The sequence below is a fragment of the Aegilops tauschii genome, chromosome 3, assembly GCF_002575655.3.
Source record: "Aegilops tauschii subsp. strangulata cultivar AL8/78 chromosome 3, Aet v6.0, whole genome shotgun sequence".
NCBI lineage: Eukaryota > Viridiplantae > Streptophyta > Magnoliopsida > Poales > Poaceae > Aegilops > Aegilops tauschii.
The window spans coordinates 385,330,833-385,343,006 of NC_053037.3; the positions used below are offsets into that span (position 1 = coordinate 385,330,833).

Below are 12,174 nucleotides of genomic sequence, written 5' to 3' on the forward strand. Positions count from 1 at the left end.
TACTTATAGTTAGAACACTCTAGAAAATATTACTTAAGATTCATCATTCTACTCATAGCTAGAAGACTCTAAAAAACAATATATAGGGTTAAGAAAAAAACACTATATTGGAGTAGAAGTATCTAGAGTAGCAAACCTTTATTTTTCCTTTCCTCATCTATTGTTCCTCTCAGGCTCCCATGACACGCGCTATTTCTTCAAAAGGTCGACGACCACCGTTGCTAGATGGGAGGCGGTGTTGCGTAACATTGCATGACGACGACCGATGAGAGGGCGTCATCGACTGCTGCAAGGCCTTCCCGAGCGGGTGTTGTAGAGGCGACGATGCACGGTGATGACGATGCCATGTCGTGTTGTGATAGCGGTGTTGGTGCTGCAATGACGACGATCATGTGTCGCGACCACTGCAACAATGACCACGTTGCAGGGTGACTGTTGAGCGTACGTTGTACGCTGCATATGTATAGGACTTGGGTCTGTATTTATACCGTTGTATCTCTCTCCCCTCGTATATTTGTACATCTTGGGAGACAAGTAGAGGCCGGTCCACCCTGTACCTATATATGTGCACCATGCACACGATCAATGATTATCGATTCGTGCAATCTCATTCTTCCTAACTAATGGTATCAGTTTAGCACGCCGATCCTATTCCCACCTTCCGCGCCAGCCGCCGCCGCGCCCTACAGCCGCCGCCACCACCTCCTTTGCGTCGCCGCCGCCGCTGTACACCGCCGCCGCCGCGCCCCTTCCCCTCGCAGCTGCCGCTCTCCTCTTTGCCGCCGCTGCCTCCCTCCCCCAGTCGCCGTCGCGCCCCAAAACCCTAACCCGCGCCGCCGCCACTAGCCTCCACCCACCCGAGCCGCCGCAACCCTCCCTTGCCGCTGCTCCCATGGCGTCTCCCCACTCCAGCAACTCCAACCCGTTCGCCGGACTTGTGCCTGACGCCACCGCCGTCCGTGATCTCGACATCCACACCCGCGTTCCCATCAAGCTCGACCAATCCACCTCCTCGTACTACGCGTGGAAGACCTACTTCAACCTCGTCTTTCGCGAGTACCACCTCCTCGAGAACGTCGACAGGACCGTGGATGGCGACCTCATGGCAGATGATCCGGACTGGGCGGCCATTGAGGCCTCCCTCATCCGGTGGTTCTACCTCACGGTCTCCCCGGACATCTTCCACACGGTCGTCTCGGAGGATGACGACACGTGTGCCGTGTGGACCAAGATCAACAATCTCTTCACCGACAATAAGCTTCAACGTCTTGTGTTTTTGCAGCAGGAATTTCCGGGTGCCACCAAGATGATTCCTCCATTGACGACTACTCCATGCGCCTGAAGCGCCTCGCCGACGAGCTCCGCGACATCGGCGCCAAGGTGTCGGACAAGCTCATGCTTAGCACCCTCACCGCCGGCCTCAACAAGGATTTCGGCAACGTGGCCTCGAACCTCTCCCTACTGCCGAACCCGACCTTCCAGTCCGTCGCCGCGTATTTACGCTTGGAGGAACGCCGGATGAAGAAGGTCAACGCCCGTGTTCATCACACCGCCCTCGCCGCCGGGACATCTCACGGGCCGCCGCAGCCTGCCCCAACCACGTCCGCCGGCGCCACCAGGGTACTTTCCCCTCCCGCCTGCTCCACCCGCACTTCCCGCTCATCCGCAACAGTAGCAGGGCGGGGGCGGCAGTCGCCGCAACCGGCGTCGTGGGGGCGGGGGCGGAGGTCGCCCCCAACAGCAGCAGCAGCAACCGGGGTACGGGGGGCTCCACGCCACCATCAGCCCTCCCCGCCCTGGACCGTCGGCCCTAACCCGTGGACCGGCGTGGTCCACGCTTACCACATGCCGGTCCCACGGGCTCCGGGCATCCTCGGGCTGCACCCAGTCGGGCCTCAGGCGCACCTCGCCGCCGCACCTCACCAGGCGGGTGGGGGCGGCTACGCCCCGGGCGGCTACGCCCCGGGCGGCTATGCGCCCCTTCTGGCGCCCGCCTCCTTCGGCTGCGCACCGCCGCCCGCGCCGGCTCAGCTCCCTCCGGCCCCTTGGGATCCCGCCCTGCTCGCTGCGCTACACTCGGCGTCGTCTCCCTCCAACTACGAAGGTGGCGGTGATTGGTACATGGACACAGGGGCTACCGCCCACATGACATCGCACCCCGGTAACCTTGCCTCCGTACCCATTACTCATGTCGGTCACAGTTTCTTTCCGTCTAATTCTATGCCTATTAACATGACTAATGTTCTTGTCTCACCTAACCTAGTTAAAAACCTTGTATCCGTTCGTCGTCTTGCACGAGACAATCCTCTCACTGTTGAATTTGATGGTCTTGGTTTCTCTGTGAAGGACGCCCGTACACGGATGGTGCTCCACCGATGTGACAGCCCCGACGACTTGTACCCGGCGCACTCCGCCTCCACCGCCACCGCCACCGCCTCTCGAGTCGCCCTCTCCGCCGGTGTCGACCTTTGGCATGCACGCTTGGGTCACCCCAACTCCACCGTCCTTCGCCAGATTCTCAAGAGTTTTTCATTTTCATGTAATAAATTCGACGAGCACACTTGTCATGCTTGCCGTCTCGGTAAACATGTTCGTTGACCATTTAGCGAGTCAAACACTATTTCTTCTTTTCCGTTTCAGTTAATCCACAGTGATGTTTGGACATCTCCCGTTGCGAGCAACACGGGCTTATTATATTATCTTGTTTTACTTGATGATTTCTCTCATTTTGCGTGGACGTTTCCGCTCCGTCGCAAATCCGATGTTCTCGCCACTCTCACGGCCTTTTACTCTCACATCACCACCCAGTTCGGGCGCCCTATTCTCGCCCTCCAGACTGACAACGGAAAAGAGTTTGACAATGCTGCCACCCGTCACCTTCTCGCGTCTCACGGCACTACCTTTCGTCTCACATGCCCGTACACATCCTAGCAGAACGGCCGCGCCGAGTGGATCCTCCGCACTCTTAACGACTGCGTCCGCACGTTGTTGTTCCACTCCAACGTGCCCCCTCGGTTCTGGCCTGATGCACTCGCCATCGCCACTCTCCTAGTTAACATTAGGCCTTGTCGTCCTCGCTGGAACTACACCCCACACCAACTTCTCTTCGGTTCCCCTCCATCCTATGATGGTCTCCGCATCTTCGGTTGTTTGTGTTATCCTAGCACCGCCTCCACTACACCACACAAACTCGCTCCTCGCTCCGTAGCTTGTATCTTCCTAGGCTACCCCCCTAACACCAAAGGTTACCGGTGCTACGACCCCGTCTTCCACCGCGTGTATACCTCCCGACACGTGTACTTTGATGAACGGGTTTTCCCCTTTTACCAGGTACCGCCTTTTGCAGAGGACTCGGCGCCCCATGATGGTGTCTCGGATGCGGACCCGGTGCAGCCCCCGGCGCGACCCCTCCTGGCCCCGGCGCGGCTCCCGCTGGCTCCTCCGGTGCGGCCTCGGCGCGCCCTCCCGTGGCTGGCCCCTCTGTTGCGGCCCCCGCTGTGGGCCCCTCCACCGCGGCCCCGGCAGCCGGTCCCTCGGCCTCGGTCCCGGCGCGGCCATGCATGGCCCCGAGTGGCCCTTCGGCTCCCACTCCGCCGAGTGGCACGGCTGGCGCCGCCCCGGCCGGCTCCACCATCCCGGCTGGCCCGCTGCTTCGGCCGGCCCCGGTCCTGCTGCGACGCCGGGAGCGGCGGACTCTTCATCACCTCCGTCCGTCGCTCCTACCACAGCCGACCCGCCTCCCAGTGGCATGGTGACGCGGTCCCGCGCCCGTATCTACCGCCCTAGCACGCGCTACGGTGCTGATGAGTATGTGTGCGCGGTGTCGACATCATCCTCTCCACCGTCGCCCATCCCCTCGTCTGTACGCGCCGCCCTTCGTGATCCACATTGGCTTGCCGCGATGCACGAGGAGTTTGATGCGCTGCAGCGCAACCGCACGTGGCATCTTGTGCCGCGACCCCCTCACGCTAACGTCATCAGTGGCAAATGGGTGTTTCGTCACAAGACCAACCCCGACGGTTCTCTCGAGCGCTACAAGGCTCGTTGGGTGGTGCGCGGTTTCCGCCAGCGCGCCGGCGTGGACTTCACCGACACCTTCGCCCCGGTCGTTAAACCGGGCACGATTCGTACGATGCTTCAGCTGGCGGTTTCCCGTGCCTGGCCAGTGCATCAGTTGGATGTCTCCAACGCGTTTCTGCACGGCCACCTCACGGAACGGGTCTTCTGCGAGCAGCCGACTGGCTTCGTCGACGCTGAGCATCCCGACCATGTCTGCCTGCTCTCTCGGTCCCTCTATGGACTGAAGCAGGCCCCCAGGGCGTGGTACCAGCGTATGGCGGGGTTCCTACAGCAGCTTGGGTTTCACACAACCCGCTCCGACGCGTCTCTGTTCGTCTATCATCAGGGCACTGCCACTGCGTACCTGCTGCTCTATGTGGACGACATTATCCTGACGGCATCCTCGCCTGGGCTTCTTCAGCAGCTCACGGCTCGTCTTCGCGATGAGTTTGCCCTCGTGGATCTTGGAGCGCTGCACTACTTCCTTGGCATTGAGGTCGTTCGCCGTGCCGATGGGTTCTTTCTGCATCAGCAGAAGTACGCTCATGAGCTTCTCGAGCCCGCGGGTATGCTTAATTGCAAAACTGCGTCCACGCCTGTTGACACCAAGGCGAAGGTTTCTGCTTTGGAGGGTTCCCCTGCGCCAGATGCGGCGTTCTACCGCTCCATCGTCGGCGCTCTGCAATATCTCACCCTCACTCGGTCTGACTTGCAGTATGCAGTCCAGCAGGTGTGCCTTCACATGCACTCCCCGCGTGATTCTCATTGGACTCTGGTGAAGCGTATTCTTCGGTATATACGCGGCACTATGACCATGGGACTCACCCTGACGGCTTCCTCCTCCATCGACATGGTCGCCTACTCCGACGCTGATTGGGCTGGCTGCCCGGACACGCGTCGCTCTACGTCAGGCTATTGTGTCTACCTCGGGCCCTCGCTGATATCGTGGTCGTCCAAGCGGTAGCCCACGGTCTCTCGCTCGAGTGCCGAGGCGGAGTATCGGGCAGTGGCTAATGCCGTTGCTGAGTGCTCTTGGCTCCGTCAGCTTCTCCAGGAGTTGCTTTGTGTGGTCCCCAAGGCCACGATCGTCTACTGTGACAACGTCTCCGCCGTCTACCTCTCCGCCAACCCCGTCCACCATCGCCGTACGACATATTGAGCTCGACATTCACTTCGTTCGCGAGCAGGTGGCTCTCGGGAAGGTTCGTGTTCTGCACGTTCCTACCACTCAGCAGTTTGCCGATGTCATGTAAGGGACTACCGACCCCAGTCTTCGAGGAGTTTCGGTCCAGTCTCTGTGTCTCCGGCGACGCTTCAACTGCGCGGGGGGGGGGGGGGGGGGGGGTGGTGGTGGTGTTGAGCGTACGTTGTACGCTGCATATGTATAGGACTTGGGTCTGTATTTATACCGTTGTATCTCTCTCTCCCCTCGTATATTTGTACATCTTGTATATTTGTACATCTTGGAAGACAAGTAGAAATCGGTCCACACACGATCAATGATTATCGATTCGTGCAATCTCATTCTTCCTAACTAACAGTGACAAGCGCAACATCGACCATGTTGTGAACGACTGAGAAGGGACGCGCAACCACTGCAACGATGACCGTGTTGCAGGGCGATGAGTGCAAGATCGATGATGCAGGGGAAGAGGCCTACGCTCCACGTGAGTCCGAGTCTCGATCTACCTTCGTTCCTTACCTGCGACAGATCGAACGACTGAGAAGGGACGTGCTATCACTGCGACAACCATGTTGCAGGGTGGCACAACATCGACGATGTTGCGAACAGTTGAGAAGGGACGGGGCTGCCACGCTAACCTGTCAAAGTGAATCCAACAGCTCACACATGATGCATCGGGCAGACATGAAACTGACCGACTTCCCCAGGGAATCAGCCGGTCGACACATAGCACGCACCCACTTCTGAATGTTGGTCGCATACGTTGATGAAGTGGCCTTCAGGGAAAAAAAAAGCAACTTGCACGGTGATGAAAGTGTGTGTGTGTGTGTGTGGTTGTTTCACCACTGTGATAATACGGAAAAGGAAAGAAATTAAAGAAAGGCGACGCACCACAGTGATGAGTGGTCACAGTACCTGTCCGCCCGCTAGATCCACTTTTCCAGACAAGTACTCCATCTTCTTCTCTCCATCGCCCAACGCGGTTTTGATTACAGTTGGAAGAAAGAAAAGCAAAAAACCAAGACCGACGAAAGAGCCCCGCGACCTAGTGGGGAGGCAGTACAGTGGTGGGCGGAAGATATGCCTCGCGAGGAGCCGCCGGCGGCCGAGGTCTCGGAGGTGGCGGAGACGGGGGAGGAGAAGGAGGACGGGCAGCCGGAGGAGCAGGAGGAGAGGTGGGCGCGCCTGCTGCCGGAGCTCCTCTCGGAGGTGGTGCGCCGCGTCGAGGCGTCCGGCGGCGAGCGCTGGCCGGCCCGCAAGGACGTCGTCTCCTGCGCGTGCGTCTGCCGCCGGTGGCGCGACGCCGCCGTCGCCGTTGTGCGGCCGCCCGCGGTGTCCGGAAAGATCACCTTCCCGTCCTCGCTCAAGCAGGTGAGAAACGGGAGCTACGCCTGGTGGGCTTGTGCCCTCATACCCGTCGATTGGTAGGGGACTCTGCTTCCGGTTCGGTGTGTGGTGGTGCAGGGCTGTGGAAATCCCCATTCCAAACTTAAGTTTTTAAGGAGGAACTGATGATGCGATATCCCCCCTTTCGATCCGTAAATTTTTCCAAGGTTCCTCTCCGTTGAGATTGGGCATCCGATTGCGGCACTTTTGACTTCCGTGTGAAGCTTGAGCGACAAATTTCACCCCTGCCTATACATCAGGTCCATTAGTCCTTTCTACAGATGCTAATAAGGTTGCTTGTTCGCGCGATTTGGAAATGGGATAGATTCACGTGAATTCACTGTTGAGATAGGGCATCGGATTACTGAAATGGGATAGACTCACGTGAATTCACAGGGAACAATTCAGTTCCTGCAGGAAATGGGACAGTCTCCCGCCAATCAATGAGGTCCTTAATCGTTCTTGTACTCCCTCCGTTCACAAATATAAGATGTTTTAACTTTTTGTGAATTGGATGTATGTAGACGCGTTTTAGTGTGTTTGTTCACTCATTTCAGTCCTCATGTAGTCCATATTGAAATATCTGAAACATCTTATACTTGTGAACGGAGGGAGTACCATTTTAGATAAAAGTGCCATAACCCTATTCTCGCTGATCTTATGGCGCGAAGGGCACCACACCGTCTGATCAGCCATGCAGCGGTTTGCGTACTGTGGCGATAGAGTACACCATGACGTCACATGAAAGTGGGGTGCTGCTGCATGCGTCGTGCCGCAGCCCAGTCGCGCTGTATGCCATACCAAAGAAGTGTGCGTGTATAAAGTACACCTGCGCTCTCATTCTTGGTTTGGGGATACTAAATTTGGTGTATTTCGGTGGGTGGTTTCAATGAAGGTTGACCTGTTGGTGTGTTGACGATCAGAAAATTTGGCTTGCATATTTTTGTCATGCCCCTGCAAAGAGAGACTCGATTAATTGGGTTTTTAATGGCAAGGCTTCCAAAATCAGAAATTCTGTCTTGCCTATTTCGAGTAGCATAGGGTGTGTTTGGATGGTGGCCAAGACCTGCCCTACCAATAGTTTGGTCATCGCTAAAAATTTGGTCTATGTTTGGATGGCTTTTGTCATGCCAATGCTTCTCTGTCCATTCTAGATCACTTTCTAGTCAATGTTCGCCAATTTATGGGCTAGAAAAAACTCCACCAAAAATTTGGCTAGCCAATTATTTGATACGGCCAAGCTAGGCTAAAACCAAACGTACCTGTAGTTTTCATACGTGTCTACTGAAGCTAGTTTTCCGAGGGATTAATTTGTCGTTACTTGGGACTTAGTGCAGAATTTCTTATGCAGCATCTGTATGCCTAATCTTACAACATGTTGTCAAACAGCCAGGGCCAAGGGAGTTCCCAATGCAGTGTTTTATCAAGCGGAATAAGAAGAACTCTACGTTCTACCTCTACCTTGGCTTGACAACTGGTAAGTTTATCTGATGGGTGCCTTGATTTTCTCATATTTATTTTATGTTGCGTATACATTTGGGCTTGTGGACCAGGGACACTTTCAGCAAGAAATATATTGAAGAGTTAGCAATGGTTTAGCCAAAAACCTTAGCTTATAAGAAGCTTGGTCTAAGAGACTGAAGCTTATTCTTTTTCATCTAAAAATGAGGCAGATGGCATTCTTTTTCTTGGATTATTATGCTGCCTCCTTTTGGATCTCACTCAATAAGGCTTTAATTGGAAGCGTGCCCACTTGTTTGTTCTAGTCAATTCTGACTTTTCAGTTATCATTATTTTGCATCTGCATTGTTTTTGCATGTGTAGTCTCGTCTCATACATATTGCTTCCTGGCACTCAACTAGTAATCAAACCAACTCAAATGCATCTATGTTGGGTTTTCATGGCAAAGCGGCAATTTGCATCTGTATGCATTATTGCAATTAAACTAGTATCGTCAGGAGACATGTGTGAACTGGCTAATGAAATTGAACCTGCAGAAATCCACTGAATTCTGGACTAAAATTGTTACTGTGTGTTGGAGTAACCCTAAGTTTTCAAATAAAAAAAATAATGGACGGTGCTGCTCATTATTTGGATTGGTTATTCAAAAGTTCAATTCAAAGGGTTTCGTTCAGTCATGCCTAGGACTTGAGCATCTTTTGGAGCTAGAATCTAAATCTCAAGATTTCCTCCGGTCTTCGGAGCTTGGATAGTTTTACGAGATTAGTGGCAGTAATAGTACTTGGAATATCCCATTTGATCTTTGTTACTACCTGTAACACTCAGGCGCATAGGCAGTAGAATGTACATGTTCATGTATTTATAGAACACCAATTTTCTCAACCAGTTCCTTACTGTCATCTGCTCAAGGATGAAGTGTGTTGTGTGGCTATATGCTATCATTAGTTTGCCTTAAATGAATATTCTATGGTTCTACCAGTTACCATGTGCTGTCCCTTACAATTTGTTATACTGTTTGTAATGTCATTTAACCATTGTCACTATAAAATGTGCCTGATGATATAGTTTAATATACATATTGTCTGCGTCTGACAGCTACTGTAGATAAAGGGAAGTTTCTCATGGCCGCAAGAAGGTTTAGGCGTGGCCCCCATACCGAGTACATTATATCCCTTGATGCTGACGACTTATCACAAGGGAGCAATGCATATATGGGGAAACTGAGGTGAGAATTCTACATGGCTGCACTTACATTAACCTGCCATGCTATTTTTATGTATCCTGCTAAGTGTTTAAATTGGATGAAGTAATATATTTGGTGCAAATATGGAACACAAAAGTGGGTTTTGATTTATGGAACACACTTAGGTCCTCAGCGCTATAAAAACCATTAGACAATGTAGTACTACAGAGTTCCAAACTTGGAGTTAGTACCACTTCTTCACTTTGTATCTTTTCCATTGAGTTTGAATGCTAGTAATATGATTCAAAGGTCAAAGATGCATCGTTTACAATACTGCAAAGAAAACCTTTTGACCTGGTGGCATGCCTAAGGTGCCTTATTCATCCCTTTGTCACATGAAACCCATTGCATCCTTGAAATTTTGCGATGGTCTGCTGAAGTATTTACACTATGTCTTGAGACTCTTAAACTTTTGATCTTTGCCCTTTTGGGAGTGTGCAAGCTATTCCACTTTTATGATTGCTTCACATTTGCTGGTTTTTATGGTCCTTTTAAATTTATTTTTTGGGTCCTGAGGATCTCTTTTTTATTCTATCTCTCTTTTATATTATCATCAAGGGAAAAGTCCATTTTACTGATCTCAAGTATCGTGTTTGTCTATAAACCTCTCAAGTCTGTGGCTTACTTAGCCCCCTGAAGCGAGGTTTGAAGGCGGTATTGTATATTGCGGTAATATCACTGATTTGAGGGTATGTTTGGTTTCATGGTTTGTGTCCAAAACCTAAGCTACCAATTTTTTGGTCCTTGTTTGGATGGTTTCCGATATTTTTGTATGGCCATTCCCCATTGCCCTCTCAGTTTATTTTTCTTGCCAACATAGGCCCAACCATGGGTAAGCAAAACCTTTGGCTAGCCAAATGTTTGGTGTCGGTGAGCTTTGGCTTAAACCAAACATACCCTGAAGGAAATTTCTCCTATGCGGTATCTATCTCTTCTCTCACCTGCCACCTCCATGTAGAAAAACCAAATCAGATTAGTCCCTTTTCCTGTTCATCTTCCCCCACGTGCTGGAGGTGGAGGAAGAGTGCTTCCCCAAAATTTATTTTCCTCTTTCTCTCTTCGACATGTTGCCGCCTGCTCTGTCTCCAACCTGGCCTCGTGCACGTCTACTTCCTCTTTGTGCCAGCCCAATCAAGACCAAGACTCCCAGCCATGCCTCGTGTGTGTAAAAGTAGTCATCAGAGACACGTACATGAGTTGGCCTTGCGATCCATGATCAGCTGTCTTAAAATACATTTTTTATATTTAAAGACGGTAAGGGAGGCCCCTACAGTATAATTGATGCAACAAATCTAAATTGCAAGTACCATGCCTTGAACTTGGGTGGGTCGGAAGGCATCAACCCCTTTCCACCACTAGGCTATGCCTTAGTCTGCGTCTTAAAATACGTTTGGTTATTGGCGTTAGGCTTTGACCAAGCATGGGTGAGTGGGTGATAATTAAGTATCACTCCGATCAGGATGAACTCTTCCTAGAAAGTGGGGCAGTTATAGTAGTAAGAACAAAAGTATATTCAGACAAACATGATGTAGGGAGTAAAATGGACCACTGTTATTACTACTAAGTATCTTCAGTATGGTCCGCCCTTATTGGTATTTTTGTTCTGGTAAATAATCATCTTGTCTCCTTGCCACTGGCTGCTGAAGTGTTGAGGCGGTTACTTTACCAACTTCTTCGAATTTGGTTTCACCATTTCAGTGTCCTAGTTTAGGTTATGTCACTTCCGTATGTTTGGTTTCTGTTTGCATTACTGAAAAGTTGGATTCAAGTATATATGTATTTGATTCTTTTACTCACTGATATAGTTGTGCTTCTTCTGTAACCTGTCTAGATCTGATTTTTGGGGAACAAATTTCAAAGTATATGATAGCAAGCCACCACATGATGGCGCTAAAGCATCAAGTAGTCGATCTAGTCGGCGTTTCGGAAGTAGAAGAATAAGCCCCCAAGTATCGGCAGGCAACTATGAAGTCGGGCAGCTTTCATACAAATACAACCTGCTCAAATCCAGAGGCCCCAGGAGGATGTATTGTGCACTCGAGTGCCCTTCACCTCAAGAGACCTGGGAAAACTCCCTCAAGACGAAGTTCCGGAAGCCCATGGGCACCACGGTTTTAAGAAACAAAGCTCCCCGCTGGCACGAGCACCTGCAGTGCTGGTGCCTAAACTTCCACGGGCGGGTAACAGTTGCGTCCGTCAAGAATTTCCAGCTGTCCGTTGCCGCTGACCCCAATGACCCTACTGGCTCCAGGGACGAGGAGACGGTGCTGCTGCAGTTTGGTAAGGTCGACGACGACATCTTCACGATGGATTATCGGCAGCCATTGTCGGCATTTCAGGCCTTTGCCATCAGCCTCAGCAGCTTTGGCACCAAGCTGGCTTGTGAATAGAGCGATATGGTGATGCTCGCAGTATCACTGCTTTGGTTGTCGCAGTGGATGCATCCCGCGAGTCTTGTTGCGTCTCGGTAATTCGGCGTTTTCTTGCTTTGTTTTTTTTTGTTTGATGTCGATGTGCTATATGTTTGTATCATGAGCATGTATACAAGAAAAATGTATGGTTCGTTGAATGTATTTAGTTCCAACAAGGGAATGGTGCTGTATAAAGTTTTACCGAAAACTGAAGCGGGTTCTATTGTACGTACATAGTGTTTTGGTGAAGTCACACTTTCTCCTACCTGCACGTCAGCTAAGGAGAAAGATGAAGTGGAAATCTGGTATGAAGTCTTTAATTTAAGTAAGGTGCTGGGGTAGCTGTACAGATGATCTGATACAGTCCGCCCTAAACGGGGGGTTTAATCCTGTCTCCATCAACAAACTTTGCTATAGGAAGATCGTACAGC

General features: G+C 51.7%; 1 protein-coding gene across 1 annotated transcript; it reads left to right on the forward strand.

The window, feature by feature from the left end:
* Positions 1-6,102: 6,102 nt before the first annotated feature.
* On the forward strand, positions 6,103-11,971 carry LOC109758578 (tubby-like F-box protein 1). Its single transcript, XM_020317442.4, has 4 exons — positions 6,103-6,613; positions 8,018-8,105; positions 9,185-9,314; positions 11,164-11,971. Exons 1-4 carry the CDS (start codon positions 6,323-6,325, stop codon positions 11,720-11,722), a joined length of 1,068 nt encoding a protein of 355 aa, XP_020173031.1. The 5' UTR covers positions 6,103-6,322; the 3' UTR covers positions 11,723-11,971.
* Positions 11,972-12,174: the final 203 nt, after the last annotated feature.

Excerpts from the sequence above, each read along its gene's own strand:
- LOC109758578 (XM_020317442.4), top strand. The coding sequence starts at position 6,323 with ATGCCTCGCGAGGAGCCGCCGGCGGCCGAGGTCTCGGAGGTGGCGGAG. Across the intron at positions 6,614-8,017 it reads TCCCGTCCTCGCTCAAGCAG|CCAGGGCCAAGGGAGTTCCC; the intron begins GTGAGAAACGGG and ends GTTGTCAAACAG. Across the intron at positions 9,315-11,163 it reads GCATATATGGGGAAACTGAG|ATCTGATTTTTGGGGAACAA; the intron begins GTGAGAATTCTA and ends TAACCTGTCTAG.